General features: G+C 37.5%; 1 protein-coding gene across 1 annotated transcript; it reads left to right on the top strand.

Moving 5' to 3' along the window:
• Positions 1-1,371: 1,371 nt before the first annotated feature.
• On the top strand, positions 1,372-22,125 carry LOC105447346 (loricrin-like). The gene is made up of 14 exons (XM_030973111.1): positions 1,372-1,375; positions 1,458-1,535; positions 1,847-1,921; positions 2,384-2,461; positions 3,703-3,780; positions 4,114-4,191; positions 10,402-10,658; positions 11,220-11,364; positions 12,030-12,197; positions 19,848-20,063; positions 20,217-20,774; positions 20,811-21,053; positions 21,530-21,697; positions 22,097-22,125. Exons 1-14 carry the CDS (start codon positions 1,372-1,374, stop codon positions 22,123-22,125), a joined length of 2,175 nt encoding a protein of 724 aa, XP_030828971.1.
• Positions 22,126-22,937: the final 812 nt, after the last annotated feature.

Below are 22,937 nucleotides of genomic sequence, written 5' to 3'. Positions count from 1 at the left end.
CTATTTATTGTTTAGGAGACAGAAAGAGGAGAGATGAGGAATGGGAATGGGATGATGATGACAGCGAAGAAGATGACGATGAGGATGAAGATGGTAATTTCATCTTTGTTACACTCCTGTGTGTATTCATATCGTGGTCTGGGAATGTGGTCTTTCATAATTTGTATAGTACGAGTCTTCGTTTGACATGACTTCGAATTCAAATACCTGTTATGCTGGGCTGGTTGAGTTTCTTGCACACCAATTATCGTTAAGAGGCACGACAACCATTGAAGCCCCTTTTGCTTGTGTATAAATCTCGCGATCCTTTAATATTAGCCTTGCTTGGGAAATATGTTATACTCCCCAGTATCAGAAAAAATTATCTGACATTATTCTAAATCTAAATACCCCTTTGTGCAGATATGATGAGTTTCTTGCAAAAAAGGTATTATCGTCCAGCGGAATTTAAATCTCGACAACTCCTTTTATGTAGATGTACATGATCCAGGAAGATACACTCTCTTCGTCTTGTTAAAGCTTATATCGATGTCCAGTTTCTGTGTTTTTCATTCAAATTCCTTTAAAACTTCTGGCGCAAGTTAATACACAGCACATGCAGAGCATTGTCTGTCATGTGGTCAAACAACAGATATATTTTAACGAATTTTGTTCTTCATATTCTATAGGAGACAGAAAGAGGAGAGATGAGGAAGACGAATGTGAAGATGATGAAAGCGGTGAAGATGACGACGAAGATGGAGATGGTAATCATATTTAAACGTCTTTAAAACAAAATTATTTATCGACTTTATTATATTTTGTCCTGAAATTAAGCGATGATACTAACCGGTATTATCTTCGATATTATAGGCCTACATTAATCAGCACTTCTAATTCATATGCCTATGATAACACCTAATTCGTTTCTTATCGGTTAGTTGTAAATGTATCATGGATGCCACTTTTAAATATATCTCTTTATAATATGTATCACCTATGTGTCTTATATTGGTGTATTTCTCTGTGCATTCTTGCATTATTCAAAGATTGTTTATTCCTATGATTTTCTATTCATTTTTTAGGAGACAGGAAGAGGAGAGATGAGGAATGGGAATGGGAAGATGATGACAGCGAAGAAGATGACGAAGACGATGGAGATGGTAATTATATCTAATTATCTTTTAGTAATTATTATATATCTACTTCAGTATATGTTGACCAGAAATTAGGCGATTTTAACCGATATTATCTTTGGTATTATAAGCCTTCATTAACCAGCATTTCCGATTCATATGCCTAAGATAATATATAATTCATTATAATCGTTTAGTTGCAAATCTATCATGGAAGCTACTTTTAAATATATCTCAGTATATCTTATCTTGAAACATGGGTCTTATACTGGCGTATTACGCTGTGCATTTGTGCATTATTCAAAGATAGTTTTATCCCCATGATTTTCTATTTATTTTTAGGAGACAGAAAAAGGAGAGATGAGGAATGGGAATGGGATGATGATGACAGCGAAGAAGATGAGGATGAGGATGGAGATGGTAATCATATTATTTTAACTTTATTTGTATTTATTCATCGAATCTATTATATCTTGACCTGAAAATAACCAACGATAAACGATATTATCTGCTTTAATTCACCAGTCCTTCTAACTCAAATGCCTATGATATCTAATTTGCTTCTTATCGTTTAATTGCACATCTACAATCATGAAGGTTACTTTAAAACACATATATATATATATATATATGTATATAAATATCACCCTTAAACATATGTTTTATACTGGTGTATTCGATTGTGCATTCTTTCATTGTTTTATTCCTATGATTTTCCATTTATTTTTTAGGAGATAGAAAGAGGAGAGATGACGATTGGGAATGGGATGATGATGAAAGCGAAGAAGATGACGAAGATGTAGATGGTAATTACTATCCTGGCATAACACTACTTGACAATGTCTTCAGTATTATATCAATTTTGAATTCTACTTTATATAGCGTTTAAATTTCTCATAAAATTATTATCATTCAAAGGAAATTAACCCTCCAAAAATTACTTTTCTTCTAATGATGTTGTTCAACCTTACATATATAGCGTGTAAATTGCTAAAGACAAATAGGCCTACCCTCCAAAAAAAAATCATTTCAAAATAACTTTCGAGTAGATGAACTTGTTTTTTTTCTAATTTTTCTTATATTTTAATATTTTCACGTTCTTACCTTGAGCACATTAGCCATATGAATTTGGTACATATAATTATACTGGATCCTATTCAAAGGCTTCCCTTTTTTTTCTTGCACCAGTTTATTTTACATTTTACAGATTCCTTGTATTTTCATAATAGATTCAAGCTATTTTCCAATATTTCATTTTCATATTTCAGGAGACAGAAAGAGGAGAGATGAAGAGGACGAATGTGAAGATGATGAAAGCGGTGATGATGACGAAGAAGATGGAGATGGTATAAATCAATTTTACATAATACATTTTACTATAAAACTATTGACTTGATATAGTAATAATTTTGATGGTTAATGTTAAATTACAACCGTGTTGTCTTTTTTCCTACTCCTATAGCTCGTACGTATTAAGTCATATTAAAGTATTTCCCTTCAGGCAGATGCCTTAAAATATTCGGGATTATTAGCTTTTATTTGACACGTTGGCCTTTTCAGTCGTTAGCTTATACGATTGACATGTTGAGCCATAAGCTGATACACAGTACATTTAGGGAGGTGTGCCTTTATTCGATCAGATAACAGATACATGTTTATGATTTTCTTTTCGTATTCGTAGGAGACAGAAAGAGAAGAGATGAGGAGGATGAATGGGATGATGATGACGACAGTGGCAAGGACGATGATGATGGGGATGGTAATTAGACCTTATATTATTCATCCATGGTAGCCCTAAACTTATAAAAGTTACTTGATTATTACCTGAAATTGCCAGATTAGTAGCATTTTAATCTTCGTTGTTTTACACTATTTATGTTTTTATTTGTACCCCTCTAGGATAGACATTTGTTAAGTTAAATTAAGTTGTCCTCGTTTTAATTCTAAATTTGAATTCTAAACAGTATACCCCTTGTCACTTATTTATATGTTCATCTTATTCGGCCAAAAGGAAAAATATATCTCTACCTAATCATTGTAATATTACCAATATTCAATGGTTAATATATTCACATGTTTTAAGGGGAATTCATTGTAGTTATGCACAAACACATTAAAAACGACCGAAACTACCTTCGAAAAATCAATTTACGACAATTTCAATAGCCTTCGTGCGTCACCTATTTAAATGTGCGATCGTGACATTAACGAATAACGTAATCCGTACATGATTTCTATGGGATGTACAGCATAAACATTGCGCTTGAGTTGATTTATGACCCAAAATTTCCCCGAAAATTATTAACATAAGACATGAAGCACATATGAATTAAATCTTCTCATTTAAGTTCATACTTTTATGAGCGAAATTTCAAACCAACTGTTCATTTAGTTGGTCGAACAAAGAGACAAAGGTCACGACGTTGATATTTCGTCTCCACGCAATTTGTATTATGACAAACATACACACCTTCACAGGCTTATAATTGAATGGTTATCGGAACCCAGTCTTACAATATGTTTACATATATTCAAACGTGGACATTTTTGTCTAACACAGCTATATATTTATTTTGATTTTTTTCAGGGGACAGAAAGAGGAGAGACGAGGAGGACGAATGTGAAGATGATGAAAGCGGTGACGATGACGACGAAGATGGAGATGGTAATCAGAATTAAATACATTTAATATTATTTTTCGGCACTTCTACATGTTCCTTACATAATATTAACTTTCACAACACTTCGCATTTCAATCGTGGTAAGCACCCAATTCATATGCAGTACACGTAATTTTAAGATAAAATATGTTGCTCTCCTTAAACATTCACTGCTATAGAAACTGATGTCAGATTCGATATGACAAGGACTATAGGATATAAGATTAAACTGTGTAACGTATTCCCAAATGTCCACATCACGTGACATTCCTACTTTATTTGATTTATGTATTTTGTACATTAATGGATTATGAATATTTTATCTGTTAATATTTCAGGAGACAGAAAGAGGAGGGATGATGAATGGGAAGACGATTGGGAAGATGATGACAGTGGCGATGATGACGATGAATACGGTAAACATAATCCTAATCATTATCCTAATCAAAGTTTATACGGGACATGTTTATTAAACATGATTTCGAATAACTGATACTTTTTTTTATAACAGTTGACAGATGTTAAGACATGTACACTGTAGTAACATTTTCTTCAACAGTCTTGATTGACTTTACCTCATATAGAGCCTTCTCTTCATCTGCTCCGCATCTTTGGAACTCTCTACCTGTCCAACTTCGAAATTGTAACAACATTGATACCTTTAAATCTGAACTCAAAACCTATCTTTTCCGGCAACATTGCGAATAATATGTGACATATTGAGGGAGCCAGGCGCCTTTGAATGCTTTTGCAGATAAATGGCGCTATACAAATGCTGTTCATCATCATCATCATCATCATATACATGTAGCCCCCTTCCCGTTGTCGTAGAATGTAGAATATTGTATCTAGTAAATCTAACTTTCTTATTTTTCTTTACCTCCTATCCTAACTTAACTCATTACCATGTTTACAGAACATATTTTAAATGTATAATCTTGTATAAAATCTCTAAAAAGCATTTAGCAATCCATAAAGAAAAATCACACGTTGACTATCATACAAATATGATGACGCAATTAACTAAAATCACGTAAATTATGAACTTTGATTATTTTCTTGTAAATGAATGAATGTACCTATACTTTCATCTTACAGGAGACAGGAAATAAAGAGATGAGGATTGGGCAACCTGTTGTCATGACGATGACAGAGACGTGAAGACGAGGAAGAGGTTGGAGATGTTATACTAAAATTTTATAAATAATTATTATATGCAAAGTGTAAATACTGAAGACAAAAATGATAATGAAAAAATAGGACCTGAAATAAGATGAGTTTTAATACAATCATCACAGAAGCGGAAGACTGTCAGGAAAAGGATTATGATGTCACCAGTGGGCCCGAAATATAGTTCGGAGCTCTCTATTTGTGCTTTGATACAAAGTTAATATCCATATGGGCCATCAGACATTCACGGAAAGATCTATATGCGTGTTATTATTCAGTCTGTTACGATGTAAAAGAAACTTCGCCATATATTTCACCATCAATGAATCAATTGTTTGATATTTGTAAAATCGTAAAACTGTTATTACATTACACTTATATTACTTGGAAGTTCACCTTGGGAATTCTGACACATATGCCCAAAGGCAACATTGAAGTTCATGCATTTTAATACAAAACAAATAAGAAATTTGGTGACCTGTTACCCTCTTATTCTATCTGACATTAAGTGGAAATGACGACTCTTGTATGAAGTCTGATGACCATATCTTAAGATGATAAATTTGTAGTCCATCCATCAATTAAAGATATTAGCGAAATAAAATAAAACTGTATACACAACATAAATCCGATAATTATAAATCTGATAATGTTTAAAATAACCATAAATTGTTCAGAAAGTGGAAAAGAAATATGGCTCATAGTTTTATTCATATGAAATGTACGCAATGAGCCTATTTCATCACCTTGACTATCTGTAACAAATGAAGATTTAAAACCCCTCTAAGGTGTTTGGACCAAAAATTTCACTTAAATTGTATCATGATGTGAAAAAAGGATTTCATTTAAGACACATTTGTGCAAGGATTTTCAAAACAAAAGTGTTTGAAGTCGAATATTGATGAAAGAATACAAAATTTAGGTTTTCTGCGTACAGAAAACCCACATTATATAATTTGTTATCAACATTTGCTTCAAACACATTTTCGTGAGGTAAATCTTTGCAGGAGTGTATCTTAAATGCCATACTCTTTCACATTATGATACAATTCGTTAAGTGAAATTTTGTTTTTTTGAGCATTTGGGGCTCCCAACACTTTATAGGGGCTTTAATGTGTGGATTTGTTGAATTAAATGTGATTTAAAAAAATGTACAACATGAATATTTTATATGCCTATTTTCATTTTTATTCATTTTAGTTGTATTTTTTTTTTACCGGTGAGAACAATATTACAACATTATATTTTATTGACTTGCATTGTATGGAAAAGTACAGTGAGATGATCATCGAAAGTGAGATAAAATGGGTAAAAAGTATAAAAAGAGTGGAAGAGATATGGTATTAAGAGAGAAAGAGAGGGGAGAGAAAAATATAATACACAATAGAATGACGAAAAAAGTCGGAGAGAGAGAGAGAGAGAAAAAAAAGGGATAGAGTGAGGGGGAAAAAAAAGGGGGGGGGTATGGAGGAGAACCTCTATTTGGGAAACAATCAATCGATTTAAAAACCTGATAGAATGAAAATGTTTCAGATAATATCATACCAGCATATTCATTTTTATTCATGTTGAAGAGCCCAATAAGAAGTACATCATAACGTGAATAACATCATGAACAGAAGTAATAAAAGAAGTGATAACAAAAAATGATATATTTACTATGATGCTTACTTTGTGCTTCTTGGCTTGAATTCAAACACAAAGCAAACATCCATGGCTAGATAGTGCAAAATAATGCAAATCACGAAACTTATATTCTTCAAAACAAATAAACATTCAACGTTTTGCAATTGAAAGTGTAATGAAAGTTCATATAATTGGGTCGTCTTCAAACAATTCATTTTGGTACATGGGTTGGGTATTTTGTTATCTTTTGTGATATTAATAAATATGATTTAACAAATTGTGCTAATTAAAGATAATTTGAGCGATTCGAAGAAACTCGAAAAGGGGTGTCACTCTTGATAGAGAAAATGTGTATGTGCGTGTGCGTGCGTGTGCGTGTGTGTGTGCGTGTGTGTGTGTGTGTGTGTGTGTGTGTGTGTGTATGTCTATGCTTGTGGAGAGGGAGGGAGTGAGGGGTAGTTCCTTAACACAATACAGAGTATGTGTTATTCAACATTACATTTCTTACTTTTGCGGCTCTCACAAGGAATTTATGCTGAGGAAAAGAAAAGGTTACGAAAATTTGAGCAGAGAGCAATGTGTGATGTCACTCTGCTTTGTTTTAAACACGATAAAGATACCTCGGGTTTGAGAAGGGAACGACCTTGTTTCAAACTTGTATAGAAATGCCCCCTGTATGGAATTTTTGTTTTTCCCAAGTCATGAAATGAAAGGCATGGAAAAACATTCCAAAATCAGGAAATAATTATTAAGATTAGATTCAGGGAGCTAAGCTTAAAAGAACTGCCAGAGTATGAAGGGAAGAAGAAAAAGAAAATAATGACATAGAAATAGATTGACAGAGATATAGACAGATTCATTAACAGAAGTACACTGACACGATTAGGAAGAGAGAGTGAATGAAACGCATATGGGAGTATTAGCAAAATAAAGTGAGAAGATACGGTGTACAGAGAGATGGAGGCAGACCAAAAGAAATAGGAATATAGAAAGAAGGAAAAAAGAGATATGGTGATGAGAGAACGAGAGAAGAAGAGAGGGACAAGGAGAGAGAAAGAAACAAAGGAGAGAGAGAGAGATGAACAGACAGACAGACAGAGATAAACGTGGAAGTGTGTGTGTGTGTGTGTGTGTGTGTGTGAGAAATATATGTGAAATAAGAAGAAAATATGAAGAGGGAGAGCGAGAGAGAGAGAGAGGGGGAGAAAGAGAAAGAGAAAATAAGAGAGAGAGAGAGAGAGAGAGAGAGAGAGAGAAAGAAAGAAAGAGAGGGGCAGGGGTTTAGCTTGCAGGTACATGTATAAATATATATATATATATATTGCATAGGCTCTTCACTATACACTGACAGAGCTGGGTTCTACTCAAGGCTCAAGATATTGTGGTAAAGTGTGAAATTTGAGTCTGTGCCTACAGATTAGGCCTTTACAAAAAATGTTGAATTGCCCTTTAGGTGCCAGCACTTTGGTCGGTCGGTCGATTTTCATTTTTTGGGCTTTATATTATTGTTGTTGCTTTTTTCCTCTCTTTCGGCTGATATTTTTCAGTTTTGAATGCTTTAATACATATTTTTTTATTCATTAAACCTTTTTCCCCTTAAAAACGGTAAAAAATAAAACTAAATAAAAAGCCGACCGAAGATTTTAAGATTTTGGGGTCGGTCGCAAAGGGCAACACAACAACGTTTTTTAGAAGCCTTAATTAGCAGGGGTGGGCAATGCGCTGTGTATGTGTGAGCGGTTTGGGGCGTGTGCGTGTGTGTGCGTGTAAAAAGCAGGCAATTTAGGTAAACAGAAGCAGAGAAAATGTAAATAACAGCGATTATATTCACTTCTCAGTTTTAGAAGACGTGTCACCACTTTACTTGTTATTATCTGTATCAACAAGATTCAATTATGTATTTATATTTATTAAAGTAATAATACTAATAATAGTTCGTTTTTTTATAGCGCATTTCAGGACCGAAGGCCCTCTCAAAGCGCTTTACAATATACAATGTACGTTTACATAATAATTACTCGAAGCATTCATCAAAGAGGTGAGTTTTCAGTGCTCTCTTAAAAACTTCAACATCAGTCATGGAGCGTAGCGACACTGGGAGAGCGTTCCAAAGTGTTGGTCCACCACATGCAAATGCCCTGTCACAATAGGTTTTTGTGGCTCTATGATTGAAGACTAGGTGACGTGACCAATCCTGTAAAATAGTGTATTAAATAAACAAAAATGAAAGAAACAAATAAATGAATGAATCAGTGATAAAAGCTTAATGTTAGACCTAAGTGTAATGCTAAGTCTAATAGAATTTAAACGAAAATTCTCTCATATTCTTTCGCCACTTAAACCTAAAGTCTGATATAATCACGAACAGTTCGTCTCAATGCCCGAGCCTCTTAATCTTCCCAACTTGTAATGAACTATGTTTCGCTGATATACTAAGCACGCTAATCATTTATTAAATCCAAATCCATTTTCAGAGTAGAGTCATTTAGCCCGAATTGGATGGGTCACGCTAAATCCATCCGGATTACTTTCGCGACTACATTACGGATAAAGAAAATGTTCATCTGCAATTGAAATCAAAGAATAATTTTAAGATGGTGTTTAAAAGACTTGAAGATTACCTGATCTATGTAAGATATTGTTATAATGTGCTTTAATTAATCCAAGCTAAAGTGTCTATGGGATCATTGAAACCATATTTTGACACGAACATTCATTTATGCTGGCTCAGGGTAATGTTAAAACGCACATCCCCCCTTTTTGTTTTTTGGGGAAGGGCGTTGGCGCGTGCTACATGTGTGAAAAGAAAAGAAGAAAACATAACAAAGGAATGTGTGAACTTTTCGGAGTCGAGTAAAAACATAGTTCTCGTAATAGTATAAATATGCAGACTACTCTCGAAGAAATCATCAGTTGAACTCTCTCTGAAGAGCTTATCACAAGCAACATAAGCAGTGGAGAAGCAGCTAAGATATATGGAATAAAGTATCTGCTGTTTCAGAGTTTTTTTACGACAAGTTTGTGTAAATTCATTCCTGTTTGCATAGAACGGTAAGTGTACTTTTCACTATTTTATAAAGACTCGTAAAGCTGTCAGTCAATAAGATAATTCAGTTTTATCGTGAAAAAGGCTGTTAACAAAAATATTTCATGACATTCGATTTGATTAGGGTGGCGAAATGGCTCAGGGGCTGATCAGTAGTCTCGTACCGCCTTTCTTGTACTCTCTTTGACACGATTTAAAGCAGAATCTTTCTATGAAAACGAATCGACGTGTTTGTGAGAAGATCAACTAGGCAGAACGGTTATAATGGTTATACTCGTGTGATTATAAGCTCAAAGTGAATGTTTCGCAGTTGGTAGATATATTGTTTTGTTTTCACACTGGTAGAGTAAAGGTCGATAAAGGCAACACTACTCTATGCACATGTCATGGATGATAACATAAATTACACTTAAAATAACTGATCGTAACAATTTATAACCCATCGAATGTTTTATTACTTACATGTATTTCTTGCTCTTCATATGATCAGGAAAAGACGAGCTGCACCATGAACCGGCTGTGGATTTCTCTTGCCCTTCTTCTAATGTTGTCTGCATTATCAACCGCTGCACCAGGTACATCACCATTTTAACATAAACATTAACAAAAGTATAATGTACTATGATAATAAATAACAATTTATATATACATGATATATTCTCAAAACCCTATGATCGTATTCGTATTGTTAAGGTAACCATTATGATTATTTCAAACCAAAAATGAATCGTATAAAATGGCATTGCAAATTTCTGTTTTTCTTTCTTTTGTGTGTTTACCACAGCGGAGAGAATTCGAAGGAGCAGCAGCAGTAGCGAGGAATGTGACGGTTGTGATTGTGATGGTACCTGCGATGGAGATGGTGGTGGTGGTGGTGACGGGGATTGTGGTGGAGACTGTGGAGGAGACGGTGATGGTGGGGACGGTGGTGGTGATGGGGATTGTGGTGGAGACTGTGGAGGAGACGGTGATGGTGGGGGCAGTGGTGGTGACGGTGGGGATGGTGATGGTGATGGTGATGGTGGTGACGGCGATGGTGATGGTGATGGTGATTGTGGTGGTTATGGTGGTGATTGTGGTGGAGATGGTTATGGTGATGGTGGTGACGGTGATGGTGATGGTGATTGTGGTGGTGATGGTGGTGACTGTGGTGGAGATGGTAATGGTGATGGCAGTGGCGGCGGTGGTTGCAATGGCGATGGTGGTGACTGTGATGGCGATGGGGATGGTGGATGTAATGGTGACGGATGTGACAGCAGTGATAGTGACAGCGATAGCAGCAGTGGAAGTGATAGCTGCGGTAGTGGCTCTGGAGGATGCGACAGTTCTGATTCTGACTCTGACTCTGACTCTGACTCTGACTCTGACTCCGACTCTGACTCTGACTCTGACTCCGACTCCGACAGCAGCGAAGAAGGAGGGTGTGGTGGCGGCGGCGGCGGCGGTGGTGGTGGTGGTGGTGGTGGTGGTGCCGGTGGTGGTGGTGGTGCAGGCGGTGGTGGTGGTGGCGGTGGAGGTGACTGTGGTGGTACCAACACAATTTCCGTCCCAGTATCAGTACCAGTATCAGTACCAGTATCAGTACCAGAAGTGCATTACGAGGTAGTGGAAAAACCAGTATACATCCCAGTACCAGTTCCTGCAGGTGATGATGATGACGACGGTGATGATGGCGTCGATGATGGCGGTGATGATGGCGGTAATGATGGCGGTGATGATGGCGGCGATGACGGCGGCGATGATGGAGGTGATGATGGTGGTGATGACGGCGGTGATAATGGTGGTGATGACGGCGATGACGATGGCGGTGATGATGGTGGTGATGATGGCTATGGTGGCGATTACTATGGTGGTGATTACTATGGTGGTGATGACTATGGTGGTGACGACGATGGTGGTGACGAAGATGGAGGAGACGATGACGGTGGTGATGACGATGGTGGAGATGATTATGGTGGTGGTGATGATGATAGAGATGATTGTGGTGCAATGGGAGGTGGTGCTGGATGTGGTGCACTGCAAGCTACCGATGATGATTCTCCAGGTGAGAACATGTATTTTCAAAGTTAATTGGGAATTTTTTTTTCCTTAAAAAAGGACACTTACTTTAAGAGAAATTCTCAATTGGATCTCCTAAACATGCAAACTAAATCTCATGCTTGAAATTTTGTGAACTTGTATCGTAATGATAGAAAATACATTGAGGCAAATGAAACGTGATCGCAAACTTTCAAGAAAAAAATTAAATAGCCTTTTCCATCACCTTTTGAAATGTACGAACCTTACAATAACATATTACATAATCCAAACATAATGCAAAAGAGTGTTGAAATCGCCGTTTCGTTGATTGCTTGAAGGGCTTTCAATCGGTATACTTGTTAATTAGGCTAATTATGATCTTATTTCTCCTAGATGCTATTATGGGCTCACTTTGCTCTGCATGCCCCCTCTTCGTTTCCCGCACTGACGCGGTATGTGGATCGGACGGAGTGACATACGGCAATCTATGCGAGCTGCGTCATGCTGCCTGTCAACTAGGAGGCAACTCACTGCAGGTCGCCAGCGAAGGGGTGTGTGCGGGTAAGTAATCCTATTTCAATGATGTACGCCAATGATTAAAAATATCCCCAGCTTAATTAAATACATAGTATGAACGGATTTTCTTTCTCACATAGTATAAAGGTTCTCTTGTTATAATGTTAAACTTAATGTGAGATTAGTATTTGCTTTCCATACTCCATTTCAGGCTTTTTCAAATGAAATATAATAATTTCAATTTGTGTATGCTTAAAGTTTTTCTTAAAATGGATATGTAACAAAAACACACAGATATAATAGGACCTAGATTTACATGCATGTCATGGTTTGATGTTAGAACGAGAGTCGGGTTAAAGTTTTAGAAGGATGCAATTTTAATATTAAAATCTAAGTAATTGATTACAATGTGCATTTAAAAAAACACGACAAAATAATGACAATTTAGTCTCATGGCATGCATAACAGTAGTGACCCAGCAAAAGAGGGCGTAGTACAATTCTACCAGAAAATAATTATTAATGCGAATGCCATTTTCTATTTCTTTTTGACAGCGAGTCTCATTCAAGCTGTTGCACCATAAGCCAATCACAAAGTGAGTTTTGTGATGGACGATCCGATCAAGATAATTGTGGACTTAACAGAAGTTAAGTGCATATTGACGTTGGATACCGATTGCATCGTAAAAATGTGTAACTATACATTTCGCGTGTGTGATTTCAGCAAGCTTATGACGTTGAGGAAAACCGAAGCTTTTTATAATTGTAAGAAATAATTAGTATTTACTCTTGCTCAACAGGGGATATTGACATTTATGGCAAAATATACCTCTTTTCCTGCATATCTACTGTTTTAGTGTATTACGGTGGATAGTTGCAATTTTGTATTCACACTCTGATACTTTTGAGTGTCGAAAGTACTTTCAAATTATCAAATGTTTCAATTATTTTGCAAGGTTTTCGTTGCTATTTAAAGTCTTGTTTATATATGTGATATATTTAACGTCAAATACATAATGTATTTTACAAAACTATAACAGGTTATCTCGGATTTTCAATAATTCTTGTTTTTAGTGAGCATAGAACGTTGCTGTGAATGAGTTGCTTTGATGATAGTAAATAATGCGGGAGTGGCATGTAAGAGGAGAGGTATTGTAACGAGAGGAATTGAGAGATATAGAGCTATATTGGTATTGTGAGGGGAAGTGAAAGAGAGAAAGAGAGAGAGAGAGAGAGATAGAGATAGAGAGAGAGAGAGAGAGAGAGATAGAGATAGAGAGAGAGAGAGAGAGAGAGAGATAGAGATAGAGAGAGAGAGAGAGAAAGATTCTTAAAGTTCTCACAAAGAGAGAAAGAGAGAATAAAAGGGCATGATAGATAGGGGTGGAAAGGACAGAGAGGTATGATTGATTGATTGATTGACTTTTATTCGCCAAGCTTCCAACATACAATAACGTACAAGAATAACAGATCAATATTGAGTCCGCTTGAACAGGATAACCCACGAAAGCTTGAGAGCTTATTTCCAGTGGGGTCCCTGTACACATGTACATAATTAAGAAGTTGAAATAGTAATATTTACGTACAAGAAGAAAAGATTAAGGAGAAGAAGAAAAAGAGGGAGAGGAGGGGAGGAGGAAGAGGAAAATAATGATGAATATGTAGAATTTCTATAACGTACACAAACAAAATGAAAAAGTATGAACCGGCAGAAGAATAAAGATTTCAATCATTTAAAATGTCATTCGCTTCTTTTCTCTGACAAGTGTTAGGCATTCCTTTAATTTCCTCTTAAGATGAGCAAAGTTTTCTATTTCCTTTATATCATTTGGAAGTGAATTCCAATGTTTTATGCCATTGTAATAAAACGAATTACCGATACTACTCTTTCTGGTAAGTTAAAGTTGAATCGGCTATTTCTTGTATTATAATCACGTTTAATAGTCAGTAAGAAGATCGAAGTTGGATGGAATATAATGATTCAACTTAGTATTGTGCACGTGGTGCAATACAAGTTGTTTTGATCTTTGGTTGACTTCAAGAAAACCAGCTTTAGAAAGTTCGCTGTAGCCAACATGAGTTTTTTGGACCAGAACAGTTGATGAATCTCACCATTCTTTTGATCTGACTTGTTTATGTTATTTTACCATGCGGGTTTATCATAGTCAAATAAACATTGAATAAGAGCAAAACAAAGTATACGTCTTGCTTTTAAATCCATACAACTTTGATATAAATTTCAGACGAGAATTTGCTTTACAACTGATTCTACTAAAGATGAAAGTGAAATTGCGCTAGCCAACTCAATGCCTAAATACTTCACTGATTCTTTTCTCTTGATTACTTGATTATTGTGTGTCACTTTGAATTCAAATGACTTTTTAGAACTACTTTTAGAACAAAACAAAATGGTTTCTGTTTTTCCCAAGTGTAAAGAAAGCTTATTATCACTCTTCCAATCGACACACGTTGACAGCTGTTCACTGAGCTTTTCCTCAAGATATTTTGGATTGGGCTTTGAATAGAGTAGTAGGCCTTCGCTGTCATCTGCGTACAGTTTAAAGTCTTTTATACAAATTCACATATCATTGATATAACTTGAAAATAGAATTGGGCCTAAAATGCTTCTCTGAGGAACACCGCATGTGGAACGAATATCGTGAATGGCCACTACTTTGTTTCGATTAGACAAGTAGGATCTGAACCACTCTAAATTTGCTTAAACCCATTGCAGATCAAGGACAAAGGAGTACCATACCAACAGAGCGCTCCTGGGAAGTTTCTGTCCTCAAATAATCAGTCTAATGAATTAGACATGTTTCAGTCGAATAGTCATGTCGAGAACCAGATTGAAATTCATAAATTATATCATTTTCTTTGAAGTATTTTTCAATTTGAACACAGACCGATTTTTCTAGAATATTTGATGCTACGCTTAAAACACTAATAGGTCTATAGTTGCTATTATACGGGTTCTAGAATCTAAGTACTCTGATTGGTCAATTTACATCACGTGGACGTGCATTAGTTTTTTTCTACCGTGCACAAAAGTTCCCATCAATTTTTTGTTTTTGTTTTGTAGCATTCTTTATTGCATTCATTCAGTACAAAAAAGAAAGAAATCGTACATCTTCATTGATTAACATAACATATCAAAATGTAAAGAAAATTGTACATCCCTCAGAAATACATATTACAGTTTAATACACATTACATAATGTCTTCAATTAATTATACTGAAATATACTGAATTATACTGGGGTGTGTTCAGGTGGACCACTACACCGGGGTTTCCCGTACTCTTATACGAATAGTGCAGTTGGTTCTTAACGTGCAAAGGTAGTAACTCTTCTCTACACGGGGCCTATATATTTTTTAAATTAAAAAAAAAATTATATAACACACGCCCGATACCTGCCGATATTTTTTTCGCGTAATTCAGCCAAATTTAATTTGTGCATAATGCCAAGGTCACATTTTCTCTTCAGCTAGGATACGGCGGCCGTACGCCTCCGAAATCGAGAGATACTTGCGGCGGCCACAGAAGATCTGCGGTGGCCATGTCACCCTAGGTCGTATCCCTATCTTTACAGGCCGTATGGGTTGCCGTGGGATTATAATGCGGAGTTATAACTGTTTACATTTGTAGTTTTGCCGTAGAGATTAGACACGCCGTAGCCATGCCGTAGAGCGGTTCCACGGCGACCATACGTCAGGCGTACTGTAGCCTTGCGTTTTATAAACTCCAGGGGTGAACATATGGAAAAGTGATGTCTTTTGGTGAGTCTCGAACGCATGCTCGCGCGCATGTATTATAACCAATGGACACAGGCTACAAATACCGTTCTTTTGTCAAAGATATTGGTGTAACTAAAGCTATGGTCACAAATCAGAGCAGCGACCGACCGATCAGTAGCCTGCTCGGTCGCTGCTAGAATTAGGCATCGCCCAGCGATTACGTCGGTGCCCGGGCGGCGACCGCCCAGGCACCGAGCGTATTTTGGGCGGCGAGTGAAAAGTGAGCAGGCGCCGCCCAAATTTTAACTCCGCGCTAAAACTTCATCGGCGACCGAGCGATGCCCTTTATAGCGGTGCCTGGGCGGCCGCCGCTCGGTGGCCGGGCAGCCGCCGGGCAGAATTGGTTAAAAACTCGCCGCTCGGCCGCCGAGCAGGCTACTTTTGGGTAATGTGACCATAGAATTAGCAATGCAGCAAAATACAAGGCTGGCGCGAACGAAATGCTATTGTCTATATTTTGTTCTTGTATTCGCGTCGGAAAAGGCCTTGAAAGAAAGATTTTCAAGTGAATTTTGACACCAACCCTTCCATAGCAATGCACGTACTTGCACAATTCGAAGCAGGACACATAGTCGATAACCCCGTGTTTGAGACTCTGTATCCCAGCAACGGATTACCCTACGCATACAGCGCGTTCACTTTCCAGTGCGGATTTTATCCCTCTCTCTGTCATATATCAAAATCAAGCTGAATGGTCTAGAAAATTCGACGGAATCCTTGAAAAAGTAAGAAACATAATCTTTTCCGTCCAATCACATTTGTCGACACTCCGAGCTCATTAGCATAGAGAGTTATGACGTCATATCACGCCATGACTCGCCTTTGTGTGGCTGTGTGTGTAGGGTCATGAATTATTCATGAGACGTACTTGCGCGCGCTGAGCAAAGAAAGACACGCACAAATCCACTTTTTAGCTTTAGTTCTAGAAATCGTGTCACCACTTTTATTATTATTTTTATCTATTGACATTAATTAACTATATATAGGCCAATACAGCTTTTAAAGGCATTGTTTAAAGGAATCGTTGAGTTCTTGTTTCAGACCGCAAATGTCTTCAAAGTGCATGGTTATTGCTCTTATTCTTATTTATGATTATTCTGGTGCTCTTTTAGGACCTGAAATTGCTATGAAGATAATTTTAGACCCCAAAATGTGTGAAACTTAGCCAATACGCTCATACCAATTAATTCCACTTTCAAAAAAATATGGTGACCTTTAATTGATTCATTAGTTAATATTAAAAATACACAGGCCGGCTGATTGTGCATATTATAGCCAACACGAAAAGCCAACCGAAAGCCAACAAAAAGCCAACACCGGCATTGGCTGGAATAGAATGTATAAGGCGCTATTCAGTTTAGTTTTCAACGGCTGGTTCAAATTTTCGAATATTTGTGGTGGTACACAAGTATTAGAAATGTATATATTTATGGATATTTTAGACGTCTCTGAACCAATTTTGATCAAACAAAGATTATTTTGTAATTTAAATTGTATGTTCTTTCAAATTTGATAATCAGTTTTTCATTATCTCACCAAAAATTATTTTTTGTAGCGCCCTCTGCAACAGAACTCAACTATCCGTTTAACAATGTTAAATCTGAGATACACTGCTCTACGTGTTATCAGTGTCTTCAAAATGATCAAAAAGTGCCTCAAAAAAACAAAAACCTTTGAGTGACCGGTTTACCATACTCGTTTTCCCGGTAGACTGTAGTGTTATGAAAACCGTTATAAAAACGCAAAATTTGGTTTCGATTTCGAATAAAAAATATCTTGATAATCAGACAGGCTATCAGCCTGTAAAAGTTATGGGGTAAGACCAGGGGCGGCGATTTCTTTTCATAACTGGGGGGATGACATGCACATTTTTTACAAGGATGTTATGCGAGGGAGCGTAGCGACCGAGCAGGAATTTTTTTCTTCATCTTTATTAGTCTAAACGCTGCACTCTTGGGCCCTCTGGACTTAGATGTGTGTTGCAGTCATTATTCAATATTTGCTAAACATTTTTTTCTTCACTTTTTCAAATGTTCGGGGGGGGGGGGGGCGGGCGATCCCCTCTAAAAGAATTGAGGGGGACGTGTCCCCCCGTCCCCCCGGGATCGCCGCCCCTGGGTAAGACTGACTGACATAAAGGTATATAAATATCATTGCAGCATGAGCTAAATCCAGGATTTTGTTTCAGAATCTGAGACAAAGTTACCGGATCCCTTTAAAGTAAACCTCATCGAAGACTACATTAAAAGTGATGTGACCCATTTTGTAAAAAGACAGAATTTGTATTTAATAAACAAAAATGAATAAAATAAATAAATCAATTAATCAATAACGACAGTTAAATGTTGGACCTAAGTGTAATGCTAAGACGAATAAACAATGGCATTTTCTCTCATATTCTTTCGCCACTTAACCATAAAACGATATAATCAGTTCGTCTCAATGCCCGAGCCTCTTAATCTTCCCAAATTGTAATGAACTATGTTTCGCTGATATACTAAGCACGTTAATCGTTTATTAAATCCAAATTCATTTTCAGAGTAGAGTCATTTAGCTAGAGTTGGACGGGTCAGCCTAAATCCATCTGGATTACTCTCACGACTACATTACGGATAAAGAAAATGTTCATCTACAATTGAAATCAAAGAATAATTTTAAGATGGTGTTTAAATGACTTGAAGATTACCTGATCTTTGTAAGATATTATTATATTGTGCCTTAATTAATCCAAGCTAAAGTGTCCATGGGATCATTGAAACCATATTTTGACATGTACATTCATGTATATCGGCTCACATTAATGTTAAAACGCACATCCCCCCTTTTTGTTTGTTGGGAAGGGCGTTGGCGCGTGCTACATTATGTGAAAAGAAAAGAAGAAAACACAACAAAGGAATGTGTTAACTTTTCGGAGTCAAGTAAAAACATAGTTCTCGTAACAGTATAAATATGGAGACTACTCTCGAAGAAATCATCAGTTGAACTCTCTCTGAAAAGCTAATCACAAGCAACAGAAGCAGCGGAGAAGCAGCTAAGATATATGGAATAAAGTATCTGCTGTTTCAGAGTTTTTTACGACAAGTTTGTGTAAATTCAACTTCTATTTGCAAAGAACGGTAAGTGTACTTTTACTATTTTACGAAGTCTCAGTCTGTCTGTCAGTCAATAAGATAATTCAGTTTTATTGTGGAAAAGGTTGTTAACAAAAATATTTCATGACATTCGACTTCATTAGGGGAAGGGACGCCATGGCTCTGTGGCAGATCAGTGGTTTCGTACCGCCTTTATTGTACTCTCTTTGACAAGATTTAAAGCAGAATCTATGAAAACGAGTCGACGTGTTTGGGAGAACATCGATTAGGCAGAACGGTTATCATGATTATACTCGTGATGATTATGGGCTCGAAGTGAATGTCTCACAGTTGGTAGATATATTGTTTTGTTTTTACACTGGTAGAGTAAAGGTCGATAAAGGCAACACTATTCTATGCACATGCCATGGATGATAACATAAATTACACTTAAAATAACTGATCATAACAATTTATAACACCTATAATGTTTAATTACTTACATATGTATTTCTTGCTCTTCATATGATCAGGAAAAGACGAGCTGCACCATGAACCGGCTGTGGATTTCTCTTGCACTTCTTCTCATGCTGTCTGCATTATCAACCGCTGCACCAGGTACATCACCATTTTAACATTTTTTAAAGCAAAATTATAATATACTATGATAATAAATAATAATTTATACATACATAATCTATTCTCGAAACCCTATGATCGTATTCATATTGTCAAGGTAACCTTTATGATCACTTCAAACCAAAAATGAATCGTATGAGATGGCATTGCAAATTTCTTTCTTTCTTTCTTTTGTGTGTTTACCACAGCGGAGAGAACTCGAAGGAGCAGCAGCAGTAGCGAGGAATGCGACGGGTGTGATTGTGATGGTACCTGCGATGGAGATGGTGGCGGTGGTGATGGGGATTGTGGTGGAGACTGTGGAGGAGACGGTGATGGTGGGGACGGTGGTGGTAACGGTGATTGTGGTGGAGACTGTGGGGGAGACGGTGATGGTGGGGACAGTGGTGGTGACGGTGGGGATGGTGATGGTGGTGGTGGTGACGGTGATGGTGATGGTGATGGTGATGGTGATTGTGGTGGTGATGGTGGTGACTGTGGTGGAGATGGTGATGGTGATGGTGGTGACGGTGATGGTGATGGTGATTGTGGTGGTGATGGTGCTGGCTGTGGTGGAGATGGTAATGGTGATGGTGATGGAGATGGAGATGGATATGGAGGCTGTGATGGTGGCGACTGCAACGGGAATGATCATGGTGATGGCAGTGGCGGCGGCGGTTGTAATGGCGATGGTGGTGACTGTGATGGCGATGGCGATGGTGGATGTAATGGTGACGGATGTGGCAGTAGTGATAGTGACAGCGATAGCAGCAGTGGAAGTGATAGCTGCGGTAGTGGCTCTGGAGGATGCGACAGTTCTGATTCTGACTCTGACTCTGACTCCGACTCTGACTCTGACTCCGATTCTGATTCCGACTCCAATTCTGATTCCGACTCCGACAGCAGCGAAGAAGGAGGATGTGGTGGCGGCGGCGGTGGTGGTGGTGGTGGTGGCGCCGTTGGTGGTGGCGGCGGAGGTAACTGTGGTGGTACCAACACAATCTCCGTTCCAGTATCAGTACCAGTATCAGTACCAGAAGTGCATTACGAGGTAGTGAAAAAACCAGTATACATCCCAGTACCAGTTCCTGCAGGTGACGATGATGACGGCGGTGATGACATCGGTGATGATGGCGGTGACGATGGTGGTGATGACGGTGGCGATGATGGAGGTGATGATGGTGGTGATGATGGCGGTGATGATGGCGGTGATAATGGTGGTTATGACGGCGGTGACGATGGCGGTGATGATGGTGGTGATGATGGTGGTGATAGCTATGGTGGCGATTACTATGGTGGCGATTACTATGGTGGTGACGACTATGATGGTGACGACTATGGTGGTAATGGCGATGGAGGAGACGATGACGGCGGTAATGACGATGGAGGAGACGATGACGGTGGTGATGACGATGGTGGAGATGATTATGGTGGTGATGATGATGATGGAGGTGACTGTGGTGCATTGGGAGGTGGTCCTGGATGTGGTGCACTGCAAGCTGCCGATGATGACTCTCCAGGTGAGAACATGTATTTTCAAAGCTAATTGGGATTTTTTTTTCTCCTTATGGACACTAACTTTAAGAGAAATTCTCAATTGGATCTCCTAAATATGCAAAGTTAATTTCATGCTTGAAATTAGTGAACTTGTATCATATTGATAAGAATCCATTGAGGCAAATGAAACGTGATCGCAAACTTTCGAAAAAAATAATTAAATAGCCTTTTTCATCACGTTCTGAAATGTACGAACCTTACAATAACATATTACATCATGTGATAGCTGTAAATAATGCAAAAGGGTGTTTAAATCGCCCTTGCGTTGATTGCTTGAAGGGCTTTCAATCGGTATACTTGTTTATTATGCTAATCATGATCTTATTTCTCCTAGATGCTATAATGGGCTCACTTTGCTCTGCATGCCCCCTCTTCGTTTCCCGCACTGACGCGGTATGTGGATCGGACGGAGTGACATACGGCAATCTATGCGAGCTGCGTCATGCTGCTTGTCAACTAGGAGGCAACTCACTGCAGGTCGCCAGCGAAGGGGTGTGTGCGGGTAAGTAATCCTATTTCAACGCTGTACACCACTGATTAAAAGATCTCCTGCTTAAATACATGGTATGAAGGGATTTTCTTTCTCACATAGTATAAAGGTTCTCTTGTTTCGTGAAATTGATATGTAAAAAAACAAAACATATAAAATAGGACCTAGATTTACATGCATGTCATAGCTTGATGTTAGACCGAGAGTTGGGTTAAAGTTTTAAGAGGATGCAATTTTAATATTAAAATCTAAGTAATTGATTACAATGTGCATTTAAAAAACACGACCAAATGATGGCAATTTAATCTCATGGCATGTATAACAGAAGTGACCCAGCAAAAGAGGGCGTAGTACAATTCTACCAGAACATATTTATTAATGCGAATGCCATTTTCTATTTCTTTTTGACAGCGAGTCTTATTCAAGCTGTTGCTCCATAAGCCATTCATGAAGTGATTTTTGTGATGGACGATCCGATCAAGACAACTTATTGTGGACTTCACCATGTTTACAGAAGTTAAGTGCATATTGACGTTGGATACCAATTACATCGTAAGAATATGTAACGATACTTTTCGCGTGTGTGAGTGCAAAAGCAAGCTTATGACGTTGAGGTAAACTGAAGCTTTATATAATTTTAATCATTCATATTTACTCTTGCTAAACAGGTGATATTGCTATGTATATACATCTTTTCCTGCATATCTACTGTTCTATTGTGTTATGGTACTTTAAATTATCAAATTTTCTGATGAAAGTGTACTGATTTCAATTTTTTTTGCTACGTATTTTCGTTGCTATTTAACTCTTGTTTTTATATGTGATATTTCATGTATAAAATACATTATGTATACCATAATAAGTTATCTCTGATTCTAAATAATTCTTGTCTTTGAGCACAGAACGTTGTTGTGAATGGGTTGCTTTGATGATAGTAAATAATGCGGGAGTGGCATGTCAAAGGAGAGGCATTGTGACGAGAGGAATAGAGAGATATAGAGATATATTCAGGGGCGTAGACAACGGGGGGGGGGGATGAGGGGGATGCATCCCCCCCACCTCACAAGGTGGGGGGGATGGCATGTACAATCATCCCCCCCCAGGTTTTGGGGAATGATATTTGCTTACTAAATAAGTCATAATGATGATAATAATAGTAATAATAATAATGATAACAATTATAATATTAATTATAATAATAATTATGATGATGATAATAATAATCCTCATCATTATTGTAATTGTGTTTATT

This window comes from Strongylocentrotus purpuratus, unplaced genomic scaffold, assembly GCF_000002235.5.
Source record: "Strongylocentrotus purpuratus isolate Spur 01 unplaced genomic scaffold, Spur_5.0 spur5_scaffold_6, whole genome shotgun sequence".
Lineage (NCBI taxonomy): Eukaryota > Metazoa > Echinodermata > Echinoidea > Camarodonta > Strongylocentrotidae > Strongylocentrotus > Strongylocentrotus purpuratus.
This window is presented reverse-complemented; position numbering and strand designations above follow the sequence as displayed.